General features: G+C 37.3%; 1 protein-coding gene across 1 annotated transcript in view; it reads left to right on the top strand.

Annotated features, from left to right (window-relative positions):
- The window catches only part of LOC144443658 (CST complex subunit CTC1-like), a 37,892-nt gene extending 10,335 nt beyond the window's left edge, over positions 1–27,557 (top strand). Inside the window, exons 17-33 of the mRNA XM_078133198.1 lie at positions 79–159; positions 1,553–1,680; positions 2,302–2,343; positions 3,289–3,448; positions 4,706–4,879; positions 15,735–16,173; positions 17,209–17,843; positions 18,359–18,529; positions 19,167–19,276; positions 20,194–20,345; positions 21,950–22,088; positions 22,534–22,638; positions 23,152–23,319; positions 24,536–24,637; positions 25,624–25,786; positions 26,627–26,765; positions 27,337–27,557. Coding sequence (XP_077989324.1) covers positions 79–159; positions 1,553–1,680; positions 2,302–2,343; positions 3,289–3,448; positions 4,706–4,879; positions 15,735–16,173; positions 17,209–17,843; positions 18,359–18,529; positions 19,167–19,276; positions 20,194–20,345; positions 21,950–22,088; positions 22,534–22,638; positions 23,152–23,319; positions 24,536–24,637; positions 25,624–25,786; positions 26,627–26,765; positions 27,337–27,497 — 3,069 coding nt within the window. The 3' untranslated portion in view covers positions 27,498–27,557. The remainder of the gene's footprint in view (positions 1–78; positions 160–1,552; positions 1,681–2,301; positions 2,344–3,288; positions 3,449–4,705; positions 4,880–15,734; positions 16,174–17,208; positions 17,844–18,358; positions 18,530–19,166; positions 19,277–20,193; positions 20,346–21,949; positions 22,089–22,533; positions 22,639–23,151; positions 23,320–24,535; positions 24,638–25,623; positions 25,787–26,626; positions 26,766–27,336) is intronic.
- Positions 27,558–27,799: the final 242 nt, after the last annotated feature.

Here is a 27,799-nt window from a genome sequence, read left to right as displayed (position 1 = left end):
TTATGCCGTCTTTTACTTGTACCTATTTGTTGTATCTGGTGTCATTATAATTTCTGTAAATTGTTGATCATTTGACAGGTACCATGTCTACGTTTGTGTTGCTGTACACTAAGTTCTGTGGTGATTGTACAGTTTTCACCACTTGCTACTCCCTATGAGGTACGTAGAAAGATTATCTACTCATCTTGACTTACCTTGTCTGTTATTGTACAAAACACCACAGATAGCTATACATGTACAATCCACCATGCATCGCCTACTCAGTGGAAGACATCTACATTATGTTCATTCACATCTTTGGCAGTTGAATGTCACTTATTTTCCTCCATTTGTGACTAGGCTGACCATAGAGACAAACAATGCAAATCTTAATGTATAGACAACCTAAGATAGAAATAAACTGAAAGTACTATTTTAAAATCTTGCAAGGTATACACCCTAACTTTGTGACACTTGTGTGCCCAGATGTATTTGTATGTAATGGTTTAGAATATATCAGTATGGCAGTAGTCCAGAACTGACTACATAACAAATATATCTTAGTTAAGCTAGGGGGTTAGGGATAAGGTTTACCATAGATACAAGTCCATGGATGCTACAACATATCTTTGTCACGCTAGGGAGTTAGGGTTAGGCATGGCATAACAGATAAAGTTGACCATAGATGCAAGTCCATGGATGCTACAACATTTCTTTGTCAAGCTAGGGAGTTAGGGTTAGGCATGGCATAACAGATAAAGTTGACCATAGATGCAAGTCCATGGATGCTACAACATTTCTTTGTCAAGCTAGGGAGTTAGGGTTAGGCATGGCATAACAGATAAAGTTGACCATAGATGCAAGTCCATGGATACTACAACATATCTTTGTCAAGCTAGGGAGTTAGGGTTAGGGATAAGGTTGACCATAGACTCAAGTCCATAGAAACTACAATGCAAAGCTTGCTGTAGAACTCTAAGAATGGCATTTTTTGGTCCAGCAAAATGACCTCTAGTCATGTTTGCATTAAATCTGATGAAAATCTGATGTAGTGTACACATTGCAGTTTCCTTTGGCTGTTATGTTTACTGTCATTTGTTCTTTTGTGAGCGGTTGTTACATACATCTGACACTATACCATAGGTTTTCCCTGAGCCACACGAGAGTGCTGAGGGAATTCACTCAACAAATTGGAATGAGTAATGTGCCAAAACATACGGGTACAGTACTTCAGAGCGCTCTGTTCGAAAAGAGCATGAGCACAGAGCACAGACAATGATGTTATCATTATTGTTTGGTAGTTCTCTTTCTTTCAATTTCAAACGTTGAGTGTTATATTGTAAGACAGAGTCTGGTTGGCTACTCGTAAGTATGAGATTGGGTTTGGTAAAACCTATGGTATTGTGTCAGATGTTTATAACGAGTGCTCACAAAAGAACAAACGACAGTAAACGTAACAGCCAAAAAGAAAACATGATGTGTACACTACATCGGATTTTAATCAGATTGATTTGCATTGTGTATTGGGCTTTATTTTGAAAACTAAGTTTTTGTTTGTTTATTTATTTTCCAGCCATTCATTCCACAGTCCAGTGTCTTCATACATTTACTCTATTTCTATCATATTAATCTTGCCTACTATCAATGGATGGTTGATATGGCTGATGATATGAAGAAGAAATTTCTACCAAATCCATTGAGGTAAGAAAGATGTAACAACAGGTAGAGATTAATGAAGGAGACCTTCACTGAGTTGCAGACAATAGGATCATAATTTGAAGGTTGCAGACGATAGGATCATAATTTGAGGGTTGCAGACGATAGGATCATAATTTGAGGGTTGCAGACGATAGGATCATAATTTGAGGGTTGCAGACGATAGGATCATAATTTGAGGGTTGCAGACGATAGGATCATAATTTGAGGGTTGCAGACGATGGAATCATAATTTGAAGGTTGCAGACGATAGGATCATAGTTTGAGGGTTGCAGACGATAGGATCATAATTTGAAGGTTGCAGACGATAGGATCATAATTTGAGGGTTGCAGACGATAGGATCATAATTTGAGGGTTGCAGACGATAGGATCATAGTTTGAGGGTTGCAGACGATAGGATGGGTTGTAGCTTCAAAAACTAGATTCCAATAAGGTAACTCTACTACTATTGCTTCAAGTAAGTCTATGAATTGTAGAAAAGATCAATCTAGAATGTACAAACACATTAAATTACTCAAAAATATAAACAAAACACAAACAAAAAAACCAGTGCATTGAATAACATGATAAATCATAATTTTTCCACGTTTATCATTATATTCCAGTGATACAGTTTTGATGGGTGTACAACTTACTAAACATCATCGGTGAGTATTTATGTCACAAAAAAACCCTGACAATACAAAGTCTGTAGAAATTAAAAATAAACACTCATGTTAGGCTGGTCGCTGATCAACATTATTTGCACCTCCCTTTTCAAGCATCATTTTCACTTTCCATTCTGATTATATTTAAATTACTGTTTGGAGAAAAAGTTAGTTGATACTAATAAAGGATGGTTATTTTTAGATGAAAATTGTACAATTTCAGAATATTTGGTTCAATGCCAATTTATGCATGTAGTTGTACTGGATGGAGATTTTCAGATACCAGTGTCTAAAATATGTGTTAGGGAACAAGCAAGATTTATGGGGGGCATAAAAATGGAGGTGTGAAGGTGGGTCACAACAATTCTGATGGTCTGAAAGGGGAGGAGCCATGAAATGTTTTGCATCTGACTTGAACCAAGTTAAACCTCAGGAATGGACATTTACCAAGTACATTTGCAAAATTTCTTGTGGATTCACTTGTGTGCTGACATTGGCAAGGACGTGCATCAATAATAACTATAGAGTTGAAATGATTACTTGTGTAATAACAATAACAAGAACCCTCAAAATACATCAACATGTCATTTTGAATATTTTACACATGTAGGAAATTGTACAGATCAACTTTGTCTTTAATTGTTATAGGTCTTGTCATTAAATAGTCAACATTGTATTGCATGGTTTTAGGCAGTCACAATTTGCAAAATTATGCAAGATAGCTCTATATACTTGTATAAACTTGTCAATTTTCACCACAAACAGTTTTTAGAAAGCTATTACTAGTACATAGAATATAGGCCTATACATTGGCTCCACAAAGGTTCGAATAGATACCATCTCCAGAGTGATAAATGAAAGTGAGTGCATGTTATACATCACAACATGTTACATAAAATGTTCCATATTGTCTAACATTCATGTTTTCCATACTCCTACTTTCAGTTCAGATCAAAAGACCTTTGGAGTGTTCTACAATCTACTGCGAATACCATCTCCTAGTAAACAGAGATTACTTCTACCACAGTCACCTCGGAATATATATCAAGAATTTATAGATACACAACATCCATGTTGGGTGGTCGAATCACAGCCGATCTCAAGGGTATGTATATAGTATACACTTATTGCCTGGCTAAGAGGGCACTAGTAGACATCTATTGCCACAAGTGCTGTTATGTAGCAACTATTTCCCGAGGGGAGGGGGGGGGGTAATATGATGTCTATAAGACTGGTAATAAGTGTTTACAACACATCACATTCTCAACACATATTCTGTCCATAATCAAAGCAAATTACCTGTAGGACTCCATGCAACATGAACAGTGCCCTAGAGAAAATAGAATGTGAATAGATCCCTATATGCAAATTGGGGTCACTATGGGTCAATAGTCCATACCACACGGTATGAATGATCTAAGCAATCACTAAAGGCTATATGAAAACGATGTGTTAAAATGTATATCAAAATGTGATATGACAATTATACATAACTCAGCAGTGAGACAAACTTACATCTGCAACATTCAACACTTTGAGTTTAGATTCTCTAGGTATGTATCACTTCTAGAAGTGACAACTTCAAACTGTCATCTCCCAACTACCACAGTTATAAACCATTTTTGATGAAGTACACTTTTTGAGAAGCAAATTATGACATTTAACATTTGAAACACAAAGTCTGCTTGTCTGCTACAGTAGAATGTGCTACCGATAATTCAAATTTATGATATACTGCATTTCTTTAAATTATAACAATTTGGAGATCGTAAAATTGTAAGTACTGGTCACAGAGTAGTTTCACTGTTAGTTGTATTTTACTGATGAAATCAAATATGGCCACTGCTGGTAGCAGTGCCCTCTAGAGGCTAAAAGTAAAGAATTCTATTTTACAGTAGCTTGAACTATAGCCATATTAATGCAGTATAAACTTTTCAATTTCCAACACAAACTATAGTGAATGACTGTGAGTTGATATTGAAAACATTGAGAAACAGAGGGAGGGAGGGAGAGAGATCTGAGTGCTGCATGAATGTATGTAATTTCATCTTTTCTGACTCGGTTGTTATGACCCATTTTTGTATCTGCTCAGAAATGTCCTCCAATGTCTTTCAATAACCCTTTGGCATAAAATCCCAATTCCGTGGGTAATCTATGTAAATTTAATTTTTAATTTTGAAAAATGTTGATGTGTAATCCAAACAAGGTTGCTACACAAAAGTGATTATGAATCGATATTGATACTTTATAAATATTTTCAGTTTTTATCTTGCATTATATCAAAACAAAAAACTCAGTCATCAGTCAATTCACCTACCATTTTCTTTCAAAATAATAGCTGTCATTTTGTCTGAAATTCTAGGCAAATCTGTACAAGATCCCATCCATAGCAGATTTGAAGCAGATATTAGCCAAGAAAGCCGTGAGAGAGGATAGCTGGCAGATACCAGAGACAAGTTACAGTAATAGAACACTAAATGATGAACTTTATTGGAGATACCAAGTCCACAATCCATGGGACTTTAAACCACCCCTGGTAAGTTGACATAAATGAAATTGGGTTTTGCCAAAGTTCTTGTAAACAGATTTTTTTAAATATCTTAATATCTAACATTTCTACCGACAACAGTATCAAATTTTCAAATGCAATATTAGCAAGTGACCATGTTGTATACATCAACAAAATGACATAAAATGATGACAGACATAGTACTTGTCATGACAAGACCCCCGCCCCTGGGTCTTTCTTTGTCATGATAAGGCCCTCTGGGTCCTTTATTTTCCACAATAAAGCCCCCTAGGTCTTTTTACTTGTCAAGATAATGACCCATAGGTCTTTACTTGCCATGATAAAATACCTTAGGTATTTTTATTGTCATGATAAGGCCCCCTAGGTCTTTCTTTGTAAATGATAAGGCCCCCTAGGTCTTTCTTTGTAAATGATAAGGCATCCTTAGGTCTTTTACTTTCCCCCTAGATCTTTTCGTTTGTCCCAGTCTTGTCAGGTCTTTACATGGAATGATAAGGTCATGTCAAATACTTCACTTATTTTAGGAGAGAAAAATGTTGGAGTAATTCTTACTGTGAGCAAACACAAATTTACTTTATAAGAAAATGAAAAATTATAAGAATGAATATAATTCAGTGAAAGACATTTCAAGCTCACAAGCATTTTCTTTATTTGTTTTAAAGGTTCTCTGAAATATCTCTTCTACAAGAGTGAATAATATTACATTTCAAATGTCAAATACAATTATTGGAAAACAAATCTCACATTTCCAGGTCACATGTGATATTGAAAGTTTATTCAGCATTAGTCCACAGTTAGTATTTTTTTGCTAAGGTTTGGTAACCCTGGTAACAAAGAGAGGAAATCTGGTAAAACTTGGATTGATTTCTGCACCATGTTTTTAGTGGGGAACGCTAGTTGAAGTGTCTGTGTGATTTAACTAGATTTTACCTACTGTATTTAGTGCGGTCAAAAGGCCACAGTTTCAACCGCAGGTTCTTACATTAGTGTTGTCTTCTCAGTGGAGCCATGAGGATTACATACTAGATCATTCGTTTGTTCTGGATCAACTATTTCTGTAACTCTGCCAGATTTTATACCTAATCTGGGCCTTTACTGACAGTAGTTTGATGACTTCACCAAACTTCTTCAAAACAGTAGAGGTAGTAGAATCGTTCACTATCTGTTATATAAATTGTGCAAGGTGTGGTCTCTGTGACTGCTATACTGTATGGACACCTTATCTCATCTGTATCAGAGCTGATGCAACCCTTGAAATCCCCCTGACAGCTAAACATCTGAATTTTCTTGTTTTCTGAATCACAGACATAAATATTGTCATCCCTGTCTGTGGCCACTCCCAGCTCTCCCGAAAACTTGCCCTCCCCCTTCCCTTTACTGCCGAATTCAAGAACAAATTTGCCATCAAATGTGAACACATGAATACAACTCTTTCCTGAATCTGCTACAATCAGCTGATCTCTGTTATTTGTGGTCATTGCATGGACATAGCCAAAATTTACAGCCCCAGAATTTGTCCTCCCAAACGATTTGATAAACTGGCCAGTGCCTAATACAAACATGACAATTTTGCGACCATTGAAATCATAAACATACAAAATTTTATGTTTATCACAAACAGTGACAGCTGTAGCAGCAGCCAGGTATTCTTTCCCAAAAGAGCCAATCAAGTGACCGTTATCATCGCAAACGACAACAGGTACTGCGTTGTCGGTATCTTTTGCATGATTAGCTATGAAACGGACATTATTTTCACATACAGCTGTGTCCTTCGGACGAAAGCTGCCATCCCTCAAAGCTAATCTAGTCTGATCAATCAGAATAGTTTGCTGACCCCGACTATTCAGTACCTGAACAACCTGATTATTGACATTGGTTACAAGAATATTACCTCTGTTATCTACACTTACGTTACATGGAAGTTTTGAAACATTAAGGTTCCCATAAACGTCATATCTAACTTTTGAGGATCTGAAATTTGGGCTTACGTTTACAATCACTGGACACCCCTGAATCTGTTCACCCCTTAGACTTACCAACACCTCTAGTTTACCTAATCGGTTAGCTCTGAATTTTATTTTCAAACTATCTCTGCATTCTGTTGGCTTAATGATATCTAATTTAGCTGTATGGCCATCATCGTATTTAAGTACGGCGTCAATATCGCTAGTATCATCTACAATATCGCCATCGTAATTCCTAGCACACACTTTAATACAAACTTTATCTTGAAGTTTCACGTTATTTGGAAGACTTGTTGTTTTTATCTCTGACTCAGATAAAAGTGCAGGGAAGACAATTTTGAGTTGACCTCCTTGCATGGAAATATTGGCGACAACATCATAGTTCTTGCTATAATCATGTACGTGTATTGACATTACATTTTGGATGTAACGATTAACAGTTCTACTTTCTGACATGATTTGAGCATTGTCTTGTACATCTAGCACCTTTTCCAGCAATGATTGAGTGTTATCAAATTCATGCTTCATTTGTTCAAAGTCATAAATATCACACACAATTTCACTGTTCATTTCAGCATACTGTGTGTCAAGTTTATTGAGTATTGATTCAGCTTCCTTTGGTCTTTCTTGTGTGAAGGACTTTGCAATTTCTGATTGTTCACTGTACTGTTCTTTCAATGTCTTTGAGACACACCGAGCCTTTCTCAAATTTGCAGCCACTGTTTCCTGTTTGGTCTTTAAAGTAGCCTGTGTAGTGTGTAATTTTTGACGAAACTTTTCTGCAACATCGCTCAAATCTACAATTCGATGATTACCCGATTCACGATGTTTTGCAGCAGTACATGTTAAACAGATAAGTTCCTCACATCTTTCACAATACAACTTAACAACTTTATCACTATGAGTCTGACAATACAGTTGGTCATCTGTATTTACAGCCAGAGATTTTAGCAATTGATGGATTATGTCTGCAGACTCTGTCTCAGTCTTATCTCGTTCTAACAACATTGTGCTGTATTTCTGTTCAAGTTCAGTGTCCATACTGTCGGTTTTCAGCCTATCAATATCCTCAGATTTGGCCCCAAGACGAACTAATGCACCACTGATCTCCTTCCAATACTCATTGAAAGCTTGCTCATTCAGATGTGTTTGGTTTGTGTGACAGAGTTTATTTCGATAGAATCTGATTCTCGCAATATCAGCTTCCTTACTGAATTCTGATGGTCTCGGTTTCTTTTCCCATCCATTTTTGGGTTGTTTGAGTTGACAAATATTCCTCAACAGAACCACCAGTAGAGTTATATCAAATTTCTTTGAGACGTGGACATCATTTGAAGATGGATTACATACCATATCATAATCAAATCGCTTTATTATTCGCCTTGTCAAAAGTGAATGTAAAGTACTGCTGTTCTTTCCACGTTGCACATTGGCTTTCAGTTGATCTGGTGGATGTATGCCATCAAAGACTTCTCTCAATACATTTGTACCTCCTTCAAACAAGAGACGATTGATTCTGGCAAAATTCGTCTTCTCTTGTGTAGTCTGCAAAGCTGCTGAGAGGTCGATGACGATGTTAGCTGCCATGTTTTCAACACACTTGATAGTCTAGGTGAAAGCTGCCGTAAAATGGTCCAAGTTAATGTAGATTAATCTAAGTATCAGCATACATACCAGCTGAAGTAGATAAATGCAAGACTCCGTACCCTTACAGATATTTAAAGTCAAGCCTGGTAGAATTGCTGTCAAGTTACAAAGGGTAGCTGGTCTTGTTTGTTGAGCAACCAAATAGCTATGTCGACCCTTGACCTGAGCTGTATTGCAGACATTCATCAGAATACATGAATATGTATGATGTGAGTCATAGCAACTCAGTTGTATATAACAATAAAGTACAGTGTAGGGGATTGACCTAGATTGACCTAATTTGACCTTTAACCTTTATGTACCACCTAGTACCTTTATTATTATTCTGACAGACAGCTTAGTTCTCTTGAAATTGTTGATAAGTAACCATACATTAATTTCCACAATTTGTTCTCATAACCTTTTCAAGTATGGCTCTACATAGATTATTTTTATATTTTCAATACTGAGGCAAAAATGAAAATAGGTAGGTAGGTTGGGTTTTACTTAAATTTTTTTTCTGTTTTTTGTTGTTGAGAAATTTCTTCAAGCCAAAGACAAGATACTTGTTGGTCACAACTTCTATAAGAGTTTGATATAAAACACAATATACAGACTGTAATGTATAAATTCAACTTACAATCTTAAAAGATCAGGTTTCCCTGGAATGGGATTTTTTTAATAAAAAAAATTGACCAAAGATACTTTGGCATGGAAATGTACTCAGAAAGAAATTCTAAATTGTCAAAATTTTACCTTTTTGAATGTAGACAACTGTTTAGGGTCAGCGGCTTAAACTAGGGTCGGTCGGGTTATCAGAAAAAAACAGTTTGTTTTATTTGGCTTTAGGCCGAACAAAAATTTAATTGTTTGGTTCCAGTAACCCAACCCAACCTAGTTTTTTTCGATTATCAAACAAGTTTGATAGGAGCATGTTAAAAAGGAAGTAACATCAACAGATACAGAGATAAGTAACCTTTGTCCTCAGGCCTATAAACTGTGATGGATAGGTGCAACCAGATTTATAGAAGACACTTGGGCTGCCTTACTTGAACTTTGTGAACACTGTTTATAGTATAAGACCTGGTTGCACCTGCTCATCACATTTTAATACTTACAGTATTGAACAGAGATTACTTATTTTTGTGTCTGTATGCCAAGACCTGGTGTGTCACTGTGGGACAGCTACTATGACTTGACAAAGATCAAATTATTAATGAAAGCTTCAGGGTTGTCGGTGGCTGAGTGTTTATTAAAACCACTTGCCTCTTACCACTATGGTTGGGGTTCGAACCCATTCAGGGTTTGATTAAATTTACCACACTGTAAGTAAGAAGAGTGTCGTTCAGTTTGACTCTACTGAACAATGCAGGTTTCCCCGGGTACTCCGGTTTCCTCCTGCATTAACACTGACCCCATTAAGGATGGCCTTCACTGGACTTTGTGGGAGACAAGTTTTTATATACTTAAAGAACTATCCAGTATAAAATAAAGATTACCATCATCATCATCATTGTTGTCGTCGTCATCCATCATCATCATCATCATCATCATCATCATCATCATCATCATCATCATCTCCATCATCATCATCATCATCATCATCATCATCATCATCATCATCATCTTTCAAAGGAACTTTAATGCTTATTTGTCCTATGTACACAAAATACTAAGATATATACAAAAATGGTAAAGATCGAGGTTCGATTCAATACTGTTGTACTGTATGAAGACTGATATTTACATCGAGTTCTACAAGTTGTAAGTTATTCAAGTTCAGAAAAAAAGTGGCAGTATGATGGCTAAAAGTTGTATTGAAACAATGCGTTATGTGGCTAGAATGTAGAAATGGTAAATTTAATACTGGAGTTTATACTGTTTGTAGCTAAAAATTGAAGAGGAGTTGTCCGTCGACTACGCGGCATACGGCGTCGTTGATGGTCCAAATTGCTGAAAAGATATCTATACATTGTCTTAATCTGTAATGTTCAAATTCTAATTGTACTCTTGCTCGTATACGCGTTTTAAATATTTCCAATGGGTCGACTTGAGTTGTGTTGTCCATTTTATTCCTTCTGGCGATGTGTATTGACATTTTTGCTGTTGACGTTATGTGGGTGAAGAGGAACATGGCACGTTTGTTGGTGAAGGCTCTGCTTTTCTTCGGTGGATTGATGAAAAACCACGCCATTGGTATTAGATGATCGTTGTTGATAAGACGGGAGATGATAACTGTGATGAAGGCAAGTAATCGTTGGATTTGTTGGCAGTCGATGAAAATGTGGAGAAGGGAGTCTTTGTCGCCACAATGTGGACAATCAGAGTCTTGGCGAAATCCTGAGTTGAATAAATATGTACCTGTAGTGTATGCGCCATGCAGTATACGCCATTGTAGATCTCCTTCTTTCTTTATAGTTGGCGGGTAGTAGCATGCTTCGTAGTTTGGATGTAGATGGTCGGGTAAGCTTAATATGTCTCTCCACACAGTGTCTAGTCTATTCGGTTGTTTGTTAGCGTGTTGTTCTGATATCAAATATCTATAAATTGCACCTTTCTCTAGTTTATAGAGTGCAATGTTGAGTTCGGGTGAGTGATAAAGTTCGATCGAATAATGTGGGTTCTGGGTTTCGGTGGATGATTGGTCTTCAAGGTAGTCGTTGATTTTTATCTTTAGGATATCTGGTATTGCCTGGTGAGTTACTTTTAGAGTGAGGGCAAGTATGCGGTTTGAGTGAATGTTAACTTTGTCGCTGATATCAGTGGAGGTGAGCCAGCGTTTTTCATTCTTATCGATGAGGTCACCAATTTTAGTAATGCCTGCGTCTACGAAGTGATGAAGTGTAAATGGTGTTCCATGGATGGGATGTAGAATAAGTGGGTTTTGGAATAAAGGTTCGTTGATAATTTCCGATATGGTCTCTGGGTCTCCTTTACGTAGTTTCTTAGTTGAGTTCCAACGATGTAGTAAATCAACGTAGAAGTCTGGCATCTGTGTTTTGTCCGGGTTGATATCAATTGTTAACAGTAACTGTCTTTTGTAGTTTAAATTACCGATTTTACTGAAGAAGTAATCCATGAAGCATGATGACGGGTGGAGGTTGTCTTGGTAGAGATAACGTTGTATGTGGCTTATTCGGAGTGACGTGAGCCGAGTTTGGAGATGTATTAGTCCCTGTCCACCTTTTTTGAGAGGTAGACAGATAGTTTCGACTGGTATCCAATGGCGACCTTGCCAAAGGAATCTAAGTAATAATGTCTGAATGTATGATATGGTATCTTTGGTTGGTGTAATACAGTTAAGTCTATGAAGTAATTTTGACGCGATGAGATGGTTTATGATAAGTATATGGCCTCTATATGACATTCCTGGAGCGAAGGTTGACCAGTATTTAATTTTGTTTTCAATTGTGTTGACAAGTTCTGTCCAATTTCTTCGATAGTACGTGTCAGTGTTGCCGAGGTAGACTCCTAGAATTTTAAGTCCGGTAGAGTTCCATTTAATACCTAATGGATTGTCTATGCGGTTGCGCCACGATCCAACCCACAGGCCTTCTGATTTTTCGAGGTTCACTTTTGCGTTTGATGCCTTTTCGTATACTTCTAGACATGTTTGTAACTTGTTAAAATCGTCGTTTTCGGTCTGTAGTACCTCTACGTCGTCAGCATATGCTGATAAGATGGTGTGCATGGGTACGCCTGGTAATGTTAATGGAGTTATTCCACTGTCGGTTCGTATTCTGTTCAGTAGTGGCTCGAGAGCGATGACGTAGAGTTGACCTGACAGGGAACATCCTTGTCGGACGCCTCTCTGTATTTTTATGGGAGTAGTTAACATGTTGTTGATACGGATTAGTGACTGTATGTCTGTATAAAGAACTTTAATGTAGTTGATGAAGTGAGGTCCGACTCCGAATGATTTCAGGGTTTGGAATAGGTAGTCATGGTTTATTCGGTCGAACGCCTTTTCCTGGTCTAACACTACAATTCCAAGGGGTTTGTCATTATTATTTGCATAGAAGATATTGTCGCGTAGTAAGTGTACATTATCAAAAATCTTGCGTCCTGGGATACCGCATGTCTGATCTTTGTGCACAATCGTTGATATGACAGAGCGAAGACGAGTGGATAGAGCTTTAGTTATAATTTTATAGTCGCTGCACAGTAGGCTAATGGGTCTCCAGTTTTTAACTAATGCGTTGTCGCCGGTTTTAGGATGGAGGCTGATGATTGCTTTGCGACACGATAGTGGGAGTGTTCCGTTTTCGATAGACTGTGTAAATACTTGATGTAAGTCTTTGCCAAGGATGTGCCAAAATGTTTGGTAGAATTCACTTGGAAGGCCGTCTATACCTGGAGAGCGGTCATTTGATAGGAGTTTAACTGCATTTGTAAGTTCTTCATAGGATATTTCACTGTCAAGGTAGTTGCGATCCGGGTCGGTAAGTTGTGGTAAGTTTTCGAGTAGAGTATTCTGGGCGATTGAATCAGTTGGTTCGAGTGTATATAAGTTCTGGTAATAGTATATGATGTCTCGTATTTCGTGTTGGTCTTCTGTGATGCTGTTGTCGGCGCGTTTTAAGTGGACAATGGGTCTTGTTTTCCCTTTGTCTTGTTCGAGAGTGAAGAAAAATTTACTGGGCATGTCGCTGTCTTGGAGGAATTGATGACGTGATCGGACGGCTGCACCTCTGCTGTCAGATCGGGTAAGTTGAATTAGTAAGCTTTTCTTTCGGTTGTATTCATTTCTTAAGTCATTGTCTATGTGTATTCTTTCTTCGATGCGTTGGATGTCTTTTTCTAGTTGTACTTTGGTGAGTTTACGTTCGTTGTGTTTTGAGATACAGAACTGTTGTGTTAATAGTTTTATTTTCCATTTTCCGATTTCCCACCAGGTCGCGAGGTTGGCATACTTGTTTTTTTCTTTGGTCCAATTTCCCCAGAAGTGTGATATAAGTTGACAATAATTGTCATCTTTTAATGTTTCGGTGTTGAGGCACCATACAGGATTGCGTTTTTGAATTTGTTTCTGTGCTAAGGTTAATTTCACCAAGGAGTGGTCGGAGAATGCGAGGCTGGCATTTTGAATGGCTATTGTTCTAATGCGTGTTTTCAAGCATTTGTTTATGTAGATTCTGTCAAGTCGTGCTTTTGTATCATTTCTGTGCCAGGTGTAATTGCGGTTGTTGTTATGGTGATGACGCCAGGCGTCGATGAGTTTGTGTTTACTTATCAGGTTACCGAGGCCACGTACTGTATGTGGATCTGATTCACTGCATTGTTGTCTGTCGAGTTCTGGATTTAGTGTGCAATTAAAGTCCCCTGCTAGGATAATAGGATCTTCGTTAAGTTTTGGTAATAATCCATTCAGTTTCGTGAAGCACTTCAGACGTTCTTTTGCATTACAATGTGCGTAAATGTTGATGATATTTACAGGTGTGTCGTTGACTGTTGCGTGAGCGTGTAAAATATGGCCTGGGATTGGTTCTGATTTCTCTATTATTTCAACTTTACTCTTCGGCGAGAATAGAATTGCTATTCCAGCACTGTTGTTTGTCCCATGCGATAAGATACACTTTGATCTCCATACAAGTGGCCAAATAAGTTCATCGCTAGGTATAGAGTGAGTTTCTTGGAGGAGGTAGAAGTCTGCGGGATGAGACTGTTTTAAGAAGTCAAAAACTTGATAACGTTTTAACGAATCACGACATCCGCGAATATTAAGTGTTGCACAGGAAAGGGACGCCAGTAAAGTCTGATAGTCCGGACAAGGCGAGCGAAAAAGATGGTGCTGGGGATGACACTGGAGACTGCTGTGTAAAAGAAATGTTCGGGGTTGAAGGAAGAGGTGAAGGAGGGGTTCGTACCCTCTCTTCGACTTGAATGTTCGTACTTGTTTTGTTTTCTGGTGTGTCGTCTTCGTTGTCATTGTTCATTTCGTGTTCTGTGTCTGAATTTGAGTTCATGAGTTCTTCATCGTTGTGTTCGTTTCTGTTAGTTTCTACTGCTTCTTCTTCATCGTGTGTAGTATCGGTATCGTTGTTTAGTTTGTTGTCACGAATGGTCTTTTGGTTATCGTTGTTGTCGTGATCATTTGCAGTGATGGTTGAATGACCAGTGTTCATCACTTGTTCTGTGACGTTGTTGACAGCTGATCGGGTGTTGTTGGTATTTTCTGTTGTATTATTCATATGTTGATCGGTGTTACTGGAATGTGCGTTATTGTCATTTACAACCTGTTGATGTTCATCTTGGTTAATGGCGGTCGTATTGGGGTTATTTTCACTTTCGTTTTCGGGTGGTGTTTGTTCTTGTTGGCAGTTGCGTTGTATATGTCCCTTTTGTTTACATTTGAAGCATCGAATTTCGTCTGTTGATAAATAAACTTTATAGTTTCTGTCTTCGAACTGGATGAAGGTTGGCCCATCTACAATTCCGTTGAGATCGTTGTCGAGTAGAACGTATGCTTGTCTTCGGAATGATTTGACATGTTTTAGGCTCTCAGTTTTACATCCTAGTGGAATGGTTTTAACGGCACTTACGATTTTTCCAAATCTTGATAATTCGTGTTCGATAGATTGGTTGGGAATGAATGGTGGTACACCGGAAACGACGACTTTTGTTGCTGGTTTTACGAGTGGTTCTATATATATTGAGTAGCCACCGACTTCGACTCCTTTGACACACAGTGTTTCGACCCAGGTGACTGAATTAAAGAAGACGATTACTGATCCATTAGCTCTAGATGCAGCTTTGATATTCTCTGGTCCAGTTATAGTGGCCATAGCGCGAAGATAGACCTCCACACTGACACCTTCCAGTGATTCACATTTGACACCATGTTTCTGAGTCATACCAGCAATTGACGAGGGTGGGGTACCGTGGGTTTGGGCGGCCATATTGTCTTTGTTTGCCACCCACGGGTACCTGGATTGAAATCCACGGAGATCACAACAATCCTTCAAATAATTCACCAATAAAGTTAATCAGATTCTTCCAAAATGTCTAAATAAAGTCTGATGGGTGTGATTAATGTTCCTTGGATTCGGAGCTGCGAAAAAGACGACAATATACTAGAGCTTCGTCCTAACACGTCATTCCAGTATGGTCATCATCATCATCATCATCATCATCATCATCATCATCATCTCAGTTTGTAGTTGGTGTTTCTTTGTTTATTGTGGCTCTTGCATCAAAAATGTTTAGTCATTGAAACTGAATGCTAATATAATTTCTGCTGTAACAGATAATGTGTTTATCTTTGTGTTTAGTTATTGGTTGGATACTTGGAACACAACAGTAAAACAGGACAATTACAGCTTACAGACCAAACTGGTAGTATAAACTGTATTATTGCAGATTATGACACATCAAAGATCGATCACATATGTGGAGAGACTTGCCAGTATCCCTCCAACAGTAGCCACCGACCATTTCTGTTTCCGTACGCCAAGACTTGGTGTGTGGGACAGCTCCTACGAATTGACAAATATCAAATTATCAATGAAAGTTTCACTGTTTGTCGATTCCCCTCTGTGCAACATGTCGGCAACCCTACATATATTGATAAAACACATCTGAGAAGTTATGTGCAGTTCTCAATGTCAGATACTGTCAGTTTGCATCAGAAGAAAATGATCACCAAGGAAACCAAGAAGAGAAAACTGGAAGATGAAGATGAATGTTCTGCTGTTGCAAGGAAGGGGAAATACTCGGAGAACAATCCATCAGTTCAAGAGAGTGAAAGAAGAAAAGCTAACATGGAATCCATGGAAGCAGGTATGTAGTATTCAGTAATGTTGCCATGGTTACATAAAATTATGTACATTAAAATAAAGTATGTATCACAACTGTAAAATATCTTGTATCATGATTGAAAAATTACTTAGAAATGAAAAATTTTTGTGGCAATTTTGTTTTGGAAAGAAGATATGTATACTTTGTTGCATTTTCTGGTTACCATGACTACTAACTACCTGAAAAGATACTTTGTAGGGAAGTATCATGTCTTCATGAATGTTTGCAAAGTTATCTGTGTTCATACTATACTCTCATGAGTATAGTGAGTGTAAGTTCTGCAGATTGAGCTGACAACATGAACCTTAGTGTAAATAGTGAGTACTCACTTTAGCCCCAGACCTAGATATCTTTTCAGTGGTCTGAGCTCTAGCACTGGCATATCAGGGTTTCTGTTATTGTTACACATGTTTATCCAAAACTGTAAATTTCATTTTTTTTGAAATAGCTGTTTAAATGTTGTTGTGTACAAAGAATGCATATGAATTCATTCGCATGTACAGTGAGTGCAGTACCAATAGATAGTGGTAATTTCACAACTGTAAACATGAAAACATTTTTGAAAGCTTTCAACAAGAACCTCTAGAGTTGTTCACTTACTGCCACTAGAGGGAGTAGTATTTACGAAAGCTTTCAACTATAACCTCTGGCGTTCACTAGATTGTGTAGTATTTACGAAAGCTTTCAACTAGAACCTCTAGCGTTGTTCACTCACTGCCACTAGATGGCATAGTATTTACAAAAGCTTTCTACTAGAACCTCTAGCATTGTTCACTCACTGCCAGTAGATGGCATAATATTTATGAAAACTTTCGACTAGAACCTCTAGTGTTGTTCACTTGCTGCCACTAGATGTCGTAGTAACAGATTATAGAACTGTGATGTTGTTATGTTAATAATTGATATTATTTCATATTTCATATACAGGGCCATCTAGGCATGAGCTAAGCAGTGATGATGTCAGCTGCTCCACAGATGTTGTACAATTATTTGTTGTGTCACATAAAGATTCACTCCACCTTACACAAAGCAGTACTGCTCAGAATTGTGAACTGACTAGTAACATTGCAGTGACTTTCATTAACTCACCTAAACTTGTACCACATGATAGAAGCAGTCTTAGTAGTGTGGGAGTACATGAAAACCAGAACAATAGCAGATATAGAAATACAGGATGTAGTAGTAGCAACATAGGAGGTGACAAGAACCAAGATACTAATGTGTCAATGAGAGCAGATGGAGGTGCTGAACAGTCTTGTGGACTCAATGATGGCCAGAGAGTGGTTGGAGGCACTGGTCAATGTCATGGACTCAGTGATGGGCAGAGAGGGGATGGAGGTACTGGACATTCTTGTGAACCCAATGATGGCCAGAGAGTGGTTGGAGGTATTGGTCAATGTCGTGGACGCAGTGATGGGCAGAGAGGGGATGGAGGTACTGGACATTCTTGTGAACCCAATGAAAACAGTGCCAGTGTATTACCTGTTAGACAAGTTGTGCTGGTACTATCAGCAGACAGTGTGAAATGGTATCATTTGCTGAACCCTGGTCAGATATATGCATTTCTACTGCCAAGATCTAAGGTAAGATAACATGGCAGAGTGTGCTTAATGTTGTTGTCACAAGTTTTCCTTTAGTTTGACTAATGTACACGTGTTTGCTGTTTGTTTCTGAATGGCTAAAGTCCTTGGGTAAGATTTGAACCATGATTGTGCCACAGTCAACCACAGGGAGAAGCGAGCGTGTAACTGATTGATTGATCAATTGATTGATTTATTGATTGATTATTTGATTGAATGATTGATCGATTGAATGATTAATTTTTGTGGTTAAATAAAACTTTTTTCCTTCTTTCCTTGACTACTTTTCTCTCTTTCAGCTTTATATAATTCTCTTTATTGACTAAATATAGACATCTTGTCCATTCTTCTCCTCTTATCTAAATAAGATATAATTATTGATACCTGGTAGGATAGAGGTTGCAATGTGAATTTTTTAATCCCATATATTTCTATGATGTGTACAGGATTGTCTTTTTTTGTATCTAGTGAAAATGCATGTAGTTGCCAGTAACACATTATTCCCTCAACTTTGATAGGATTTGACAGCATTTCAACCCCAGTTACCAACCAGAGCATTACAAAAAGTAGTAAAGACAACAGACTGTAGAACCTGTCTACACATCACCCAAGATATGATCATTAGGACTGCTACCTGTCCACCACCAAAACAATTAGATTCTAGTATGCTGGCTAAAGTTACAAACCAAGTGAGTTGACTTCACAGTACTCTTGTTATTTAGTAATGAAATTTCTACTCACAGAGTCAAATATTTCTTGAAAGCAAATCCCAAATTTTCGGCAATGTCTGTCAGCATTGTCAGGGTTATACTACAATGGGCTATTTGATGCTGACAATATGTCGGTGACAATTTGGGATTCATTTCCTAGAAATATTTTGACTCTGTGAGTAAAAATTTTCATTACTAAGTATGAACCCTGAGTCCATTAACATTCGTTGTCATACTGTTATTATATTGATTTGTTTCATCATATAACTGAATGTTTCCTTCATTATTCCACTTTGCTACCCTCCACCTCAGGGGCCAAGAGGGATAAACAGTTTTATTCCCCACTATTCCCGAATTTCTAATATTCTTTTCTTGTGTTTGTCTACATTTCAAATAATTTTTTTAAATATTATTACCATCATAAGTATCATTTCCTCTGACTCTTTTCCTATTTCCTACACTTCTCACTGTCTTATCAGTGTTTGTCAACATTGCATAAGTGCACAGCTAATCCTAGAACAAACTTACAGGTTATTTGCCCAAATTAAAACATTATTCTACCAGTATAAACATCTACTAATGGTTTTCATTCTTTCACTTTGATACTTTACACCAGGTCTACTTAATGTCTGAAGATGAGGAGAAGACGAGAGATCTGGTTTTATCTAGACTTTGCTGTAAAGAAGAAATGAGAATTGTGAATGTACAAGATGTCATAGCTCCAAGGTGAAGTTTTCAAGTTTGGTGTGTGTGTGTGTGTGTGTGGGGGGGGGGGGGGGTTGAGGAGGGGGGGGTGTAGGTGTGGGTGTCTTTGTGTGTGGAGGAAGGCGGAGGGCATTTTGTTTCATCGCCAATCACAACTAGCATTCTAGCATACTGTACTGAGGGGTCATACTGTACTGAGGGGGTGTTACCCTGTACTGAGGGGTCATACTATATTGAGGCGGTCACACTGTACTGAGGGGTCATACTGTACTGAGGGGGTCACACTGTATTGAGGAGGATCATGGTGTACTGAGGTGGTAACACTGTACTGAGGGGGGTCATGCTGTACTGAGGGGTCATACTGTACTGAGGGGGTTCACACTTCCGTGAGGGTCACACAGTACTGATGGGGTCACACTGTACTGAGGGGGTCACACTGTACTGAGGGGGTCACACTGTACTGTGGGGGTCACTGTACTGTGGGGGTCACACTATACTGAGGGTCATACTGTACTGAGGGGTCACACTGTACTGAAGGGGCACTAACAAAATACTATTTAATATAGTTAAAAACTTTCACAAATGGTTTTGTTTGAAATTGAACAACATTCAACAGGCATGTTTGATTTCTACTTTTTCACCATCACACATATGATGAAAGGTTCAACATTCAATAAACATTTAATGATATTATTTTATTTAAAGCAATCGGATCTTAGCCTATGTCCGAACATCAAACATCTCCATGTATCATGTGTGTCTTAAATGTAACAATAACTATAATGAATAAATTGCTTTTATAGCACCATTATCAACACTATATATGCATGTTTATGCTGAAAAGGGTATATATGTCTTTAGGTGTACAAAAACTATTAATTTTACAAATATTACAGGTATGTCGTCTTACTTTTTAAAGTCTTTTTTTTTTTCTTTAGCTCAACCAGTGCTACCTGTCAGATATCTGTGAAATGTAGAATTATCTCCCGCAAGTACTACAATCCAGACAGCAGGTTTAAAAGTACTGTTATGACAGACAGTACAGACAGGGACTTGGAATTAGGTAAGTGTAGTCGTGTATGTTCACTGGGTCATGATAAAGTATGTACTGATTGTCACCGCTGTGTGTATGTATGTATGTATGTATGTATGTATGTATGTATGTATGTATGTATGTATGTATGTATGTATGTATGTATGTATGTATGTATGTACATATGTATGCATGTATGTATGTATGTATGTATGTATGTACACACACAAACACACACACAAACAAACAAACACACACATACATACATACATACATACATACATACATACATACATACATACATACATACATACATACATACATACATACATGCATACATACATACATACATACATACATACATACATACATACGCACATGTGTGCATGCATATGTGTGTGAGTATATGTGTTTGTATGTACACATGTGTATTTATGTGTTTGTGTGTGTGACTAATATGCAACCATATGTGTGTATGCATACATTTGAGTACACATGTGGGAGTTTTTTGTTTGTTTGTTTTGTTTTGTTTGTTTGTTTGTTTGTTTGTTTGTTTGTTTGTTTGTTTGTGTGTGTGTGTGTGTGTGTGCATGTGCATGCATATATGTTTGTATGTACACATGTGTATTTATTTGTTTGTGTTAGTGCATTTGTGACTAATATGTGACCATATGTATGTGTGCACATGTTTGAGTAACATGTAAGTTTGTATGTGCATGTGTATGTGTGTATGTTTATATGTGCATTCATGCATGCATGTGTTTATGTGCAGGCATACATATTATGTGTGAGTGTATGTATTTATATGCACACATATACACGTGTGTATATATGTGTTTGTATGAGTGCAAGTATGACAAATATGTGACAATGCGTGTGTGCATATGTTCAACTACACACATGTATGGGAGTTTAATGTGTGTGTATGTTTTCTAGAGTGTTTGTATGTATGTATGTATGTATGTATGTATGTATGTATGTATGTATGTATGTATGTATGTATGTATGTGTGTGTGTGTGTGTGTATGTGTGTTACATGCATTTTATGAACAGAGTGGCTAGGACAAACCTGAATGTACTTCTGACAGTACAACAGCAAAATGCAGACAATATGCTATGAGATTCTGCTCTAGCTAGAGTACATAATTGAGATCTATTTTGTATCGTCAATCAAGGGAAAAAGGTTACAAATGTGTATCAACCTTATAGTTGACTTAACAATGGATCAAGCAACTTAGAAATTTGATACTTTGTTTACAAATTTTATTGAACAAGGTTTTTCAAAATCTGGTTTTCAGCTAGTCTGTAAGATATATGACATTTGTGCCATGCTATCATGTATGACTCACTAGGCTGAACAACACAACATATCTTAGTTTTGTTTTCTGTTACTCAAAATGTATTTACCTTATGAAAAGTTCTATATACAGTACAAAAATTGTCCTCATCTTTGCTGTAATAGCTAGTGATGGGGTAGACTGTAAGATGCAACATTCATGCTACGCTATCCGCCAGCACTGTTCGCTCATGATCGCCAGGGGTTTAGAACTTAGAAAGACTAATAAGGCTGAATAATGCAACATAGCTGAAAGTTTAGTGATGTGTTCTCGTGGAAATGATCACAATTACTGATTGATATTTTGTGTTTATTTTAACCACAGGTGTGTCTACGCTCAACAATAAAGCTATTCGTTTGTTGGTTTGTGATATCTCTACACCAGATAGGTTGTATATTTATCTTGAATTAGACAGTGTCTCCTATCCAATGGGTTTGCTACCAGGTGCAATTGTTACCTTCAGGTAAAAATTTATAGAATTTATATGTGATAACATTCACAAACCCTAGTCTCTCAATGCTGTGGGCTGTGCTACGAAACCACCCAGACCAGAGTCTGTGGAAATGTAATCCCAAGTTGCTCTGGATGTCATGCAGTACATTTCTTGCAAGTCATGAAAAATTGGCTTATGGGGCCCGTTTTATATAATTAAGATGTATTGCTCGCCTTTCAGACATGGAAACCTATCATGAAGTTACCTTGATCACTCAGCATGCAATGTTGGACATGAAATATTCCCCAGAATGCATTGATTAGGGAGAGAGATTTGGTGTGGGTGATTTGGGACTATGCTTAATTAATATATCAAAGAAAGACTCAGAAATGACATGAGGGCTTGGTATCGTTGCTATTATACTCAGAGATAACACTAGTTTTTCTGAATATATTTTAACTTTTTTTTTCGGTAGAAACCTCAATAAGTGTACCTCCAGAAAGTCCAACATCTATTGTCAATATTTGAGCAATTCATCAGTGAGTGTTGACAGGTTTGCAGTTGGCAGCTCATCAAACAGGTGAGGATGTACCACTTTTACATCAGTGTTCTATTGTGGCAGAATACTTGAACACCAGATGCAAGTAATATTCTCTCCAGTGAAAGACAAACTTTTTGTTATGGTTCAAAATGATAAAAATAAAATGGTTTTCTTGTGAGTCGCAACATAATAAAAGATAGGGGAACACCAAATTTTGGTACATCACAAGAAATTACTACGCATCAGTGACCTGTCAAATTGGCGTACTGGACACACTGGATACAAGACAAGATGGAAATACTGCCGTTATATTTCCCAGATTGTTAAATTTTTCAGAAAGGATTTTTCACAGAGGAAAATTGGGAATTTGTATCTATCAAATTGAATCAAAATTGTTATTTTGTTTGTCTACGATTTTATTAAAATCAAATAAAAGTACCAATTCTTGATTTCAAAATGTCTTTTCTCATCTTCAAAGTAAAGTGTCGCTTCTAAGCCTGTGATTAGACATGCTTTTACCTTGTTTGTATGAAATTGTCTTGTTTTGTACAGAAATGATCCCACAGCTGGCATCACAGCTGAAGAGAGAGTCAAAGAAGTATCTACAGTGGCCCACAAGTACCTGTGTGAATACGTACAGCGTGACGTAACTAACACTGTAGTGCTAGCAGTGTCTCAAATATATGCCCATGTTGTTATTGTAAAGCATATCAGTTTAAGGTAGGTATACACATATTACAAATCACCCTGTGTGTATGCACATGAAGACTCTATGAATAATTAACTGGAAGTGTGCTAAAAGTCTGGTATCGAACTTTCAGTTAATTTATTGCTAAACACTTCTCATAAATACAGTTAGATGCACAATAGGTGTACTATACACCATATTAGATTAACAATGATTTTGATTGGGTTGAGACAAAATTACAGATGGCTGCCAGCCAATCAGCAAGTCCCTTGCACTTCAGCATTAAAATCTAGGTGAGAAAAACAATCGTCTGGGAAAGCTTTAGTAAAAGTAGGTTCTGAACAGAAAAATAATTCTACGCAATCCTCATGGTGCCATTGATGAGGTGACACTCATGAGAGAACCTGGGATTGAAACCATGGCCTTTAAAGTGTCAGTTGAGTCCTTGTAATGAGGCCAAGCTAAGTATTTTGTTATTAGCACCAAACCTGACCATGTAGCAACATTCACATTATGTCTACATATATACCAATACTAGTGTAAGGAGAGTTTTATGCTGTTGAGAAGTCAAATGTAATATTAGTCCAGAAAAAGTCGCAGCTAGAAAATGGTCCTGTAGGCATTTTGGGGTAAAAGATGGAAGGCTAATTTTTTAAGGTATTTTAATGGTGCTGAGTAAAGAAATCGTGAACTGCTTTCCAAACAAAATTTTGGTACATTTCCATTTTTTGCCAAATTAAATGAAAAGAAACTTCTTTGAGTAGAAATTGTTTAGGAAACCTCCACAATGTCTTTTTCCTACTTCTCTCCAATGTCCATGATACAATTTGGTATGAAGAGGATAAATAACTATATCTGTACAATTTTGCTGCGACTGAAAATTTAGAGTTAGGGTAAAAAAAAAAAAGAATTGTTTCTGGTCAGGACATTTTCTGTAAAGTGGTACAATGAAGCAATTTTTTTGTTTTTTTATTCTCAACAAACCTGTCACTCAGTCTACTAATTATGGCTGTTCTTTTTATTTAGTACTTTAGAGCAAGTGTGTATGTGGGGGCAGATGTCATTTGCTTGTTCATGATTAGCTCTGCAGTTGTATTCACTGAAGTAGGGAGGGTTATTTTTGTGTTTCTCCCCCAGATCTGCTGACTGCATGGGCTGGACAAACACACCAGAAAAAAAGTGGTTTACAGACTTGTCGTGATTTATTATCACAAGTCAAAATTGAGACCATTTTTTGTATTATTTCAGATTCTCCTGTAGTGAGTGTGGTGATATCTTCAAACAAGGTTGCTGTACTAATACCAGACATTACTGCTTGTCAACGAATAGTACATTTATAGCAAGAGCAAGGTAAGGGTTAGTCTAGAGGCTGTCAGTGGCTTCAATTCTTCTCACTACACGTCTAGCTCAGTGAGGTTCTGAGATAGAATTCCAAATTCAACTGAAGCCACCCACGCAGTCAGTAACATCATGTCTTTGTTAATCAATCATAGAAAATTCTGCCCAATCCTAAGTTAGGGTTTATTGGGGGGTACCGGTAGTTACGTAATGTCCAAATATGGTATATTTGTCAGCTCAGGATGCTACTTACACACTGTGTACATCATTCTAACAGTTGGAGGTTTACTCATTTGCATGGACATCTTCAAGTTCATGATTTCTCATTGCACTAGATGGGGTGGAGAGATGATCTAGAGATTTGAAGCCACAGATAGCCCCTAGACTAGGTAAGGAAGGGGTTGTCTTTCTGTGGTTATTAATGGAGATCAGGGTTCGCATACTTCTTCCAGTAGTCTGTGGCATCCTTTAAATTCTAATCACTTGTATGAAATCCTGGAAAAAAATCCAATTTATTCCTTCTATCTCTGTGGAAACGAACGTTTATCGTCTCTCAAGCAAAGTTTCCATTACCGCAAGTCAAATGGCATTCTAAGGTGATGCAAAGTTTTAACACATCATGTCTATATTGCATTGATTTTCCTTCTCTATTTGTGACACAAAACTCAACGAAAACTCTGGCAAAAGCCAGAAAAATTTCCCCACATTCTCAGCCATATAATTTTCTTGCTCTCCTGCCAAGTGTGTATTGATATGGTAATTGTTTTGATATGCAGAGATGTTGCAGGGGTCTGTATATTATGTTTCCACTTTTGTCGATTATTACAACTCATTTCATGTTAGTATTCTGTTTGGAGAAACTGCATATGCAAATTATATAGTATGTAACCTGGCAAAATTTGTCTATGAAGCATTTTTATTGAGGAAGGAAGGGATCTGTAATAGCTTAGTTTTTCTTTGAGTGGCTGATTTTATTTATTTATTTTTTCTGTTTTCAGTTTCATAATTGAAGATGGCACCTTTGAAGCCAATGTATATTGTAATGATGATCAAGTGGCCTCTCTCCTTGACCTTTCACCTGCACAATGTCAAAGGTTACAGGAGTGTGTTTACAAAAGCGGGGAGGTCATTTACAGACACAAAGGCAATGAATACAACAGAGTAAGTACTATCTTGACCTTTCACCTGCACAATGTCAAAGGTTACAGGAGTGTGAGTTTACCGGAGTAAATTATAACAGCAAATGTCTCTTAGGGTGACACTATTTTTTTTTCTTGTTTCTCATTACCCGACCGACCCAAATTTTCAGCTCCGACATCATAATAAAAAATACCATATTTTGCTTAACAGCACCCTCTCTGGCAAGAATAAGCAAGTGTCTAGACTGTCAATTTTTTTTAATCGACCGACCAACAGTTGCCATGAAAAGTAATGAGAAACATAAAAAAAATAGGGCCACCCTTATTTTGTCCTTGGCTTCGCCTTGAACAAAATTACTAATGTTTTCCTTTAAAATGACCTGTTAAACCCATTTCACTGCCTGGTCAAGGTTTGGGTGAAATGTTTATACACACTTTACCTTACCAGTAAGAACAGGTGTGTAACAAAGGCTTAGTTGGGTAGCACATGTATTGATGACTTGGTTTACTGGGAGATTTACAGATTCATTGTGATGGCCATGGGTTAAACAAGTTTAAAGACACTTGTGACTTTGATTTTGATAAAACTGTCCTTTTCACTAAAGCCGTAATGGAAGTGTCCTGTAAAGAGACATTGTTGAAATGATGGACATGAAACAAAAATTAATGTAACTGATGTTGTACTTGGTAAGACAGTAAACAACCAATAAGTTTTAAAAGATGAATAGTTTAGCCCAGAAATGTCAGTTTTCATCAAATCCTTATCCTGTGAACAGTTTACTTTACAACATCTTTGTAACAAAATGTTGGGTTGTTGTTTTTTTTTTGCTAAAATATTACTTATTGTTTCACTTGATACCAGGAATTAGAACACTATGGTCGTGTGAATCCAGTTGAGAAAGTATTACATACAATGTGTACAAGTCAGCTAGTGTGCAGACCTGTGATGTTATGCTGTAAACAGTTCCAACCTAACCAAGACACAGACAGTAGAGGTTATGGTGAGCCATTCATTTTTTTCCTGTGGAAGTCTTGTAAATTCAAGTCATCCCTTGAAAGTTTGTGGGAATTTTGATCATCAGTAACCATGACCCTTCAATAGCAACTGACCAACCAAAGTGCCTTGCACTAAAAGTAGAATCAGGTCAGGTAAATACCACACAAAACAGACAATAACATCCCTAGCAACCATGACTTCTCCCATAGCAACTGACCAACCAAAGTGCCATGCACTAAAAGTAGAATCAGGTCAGGGAAATATCACACAAAACAGACAATAACATCCCTAGCAACCATGACTTCTCCCATAACAATAGGTGTTTTCAGTGGCCAGGGTAAAAAGAAATATTCCAAAACTGATACATAAAATCACAGCAACCATACCACACCTAAAGTGTGTTTAATAACAAGGTGTTTACAGCCAAAACAAATAAATCACCATTAATTCAATTCGCTCCATCTCTCCCAAGCACACTTGACCATGTATGACAATATCACATCTCAGGATCACTGATGCATCAGAGTAGAGCATAGCACAGCATTTCTAACTACTTATCATTCTTCTCTGTACAGATTACCCAATACGTAATTGGGATGTTGGTGATCGACAATTCCAGACCAAAGTTCTACCCAGACTACATCTATTCTGTACTTCTTTGAAGTCTGTCAACCACAAGGAAATCTTTACAAAAATCATGGCTGAAAACACATCACAGAATATACACAACCTGTGAACAACAAACACAATGATTGTGACATTGTTAGACTTTCACTGATTGGCAGAGCAGCTCTATAATATCCTACATTGCCTATTATCATCCAATGGGACACACTTTTATAAACTGTATGACATGAAGAAGCCATATTTCAGTATCAATGTATACCACTTTAAACCTACACTTGCAGCAACTGGAATATTTTTTTTTCATCAAATAACTAAAATGTATTCACTAAAAGTGTTTAATATTATCTGTAGGTAGTCTGGTGACAAGTTTGAATCTTGAGCAAAAGCTTGGTTTTGAATCAGTTACCATGT

This window comes from Glandiceps talaboti, chromosome 12 (genome assembly GCF_964340395.1).
Source record: "Glandiceps talaboti chromosome 12, keGlaTala1.1, whole genome shotgun sequence".
Lineage (NCBI taxonomy): Eukaryota > Metazoa > Hemichordata > Enteropneusta > Spengelidae > Glandiceps > Glandiceps talaboti.
Note: the sequence above shows the minus strand (reverse complement) of the source record. Positions and strands in the feature narration are given on the sequence as shown.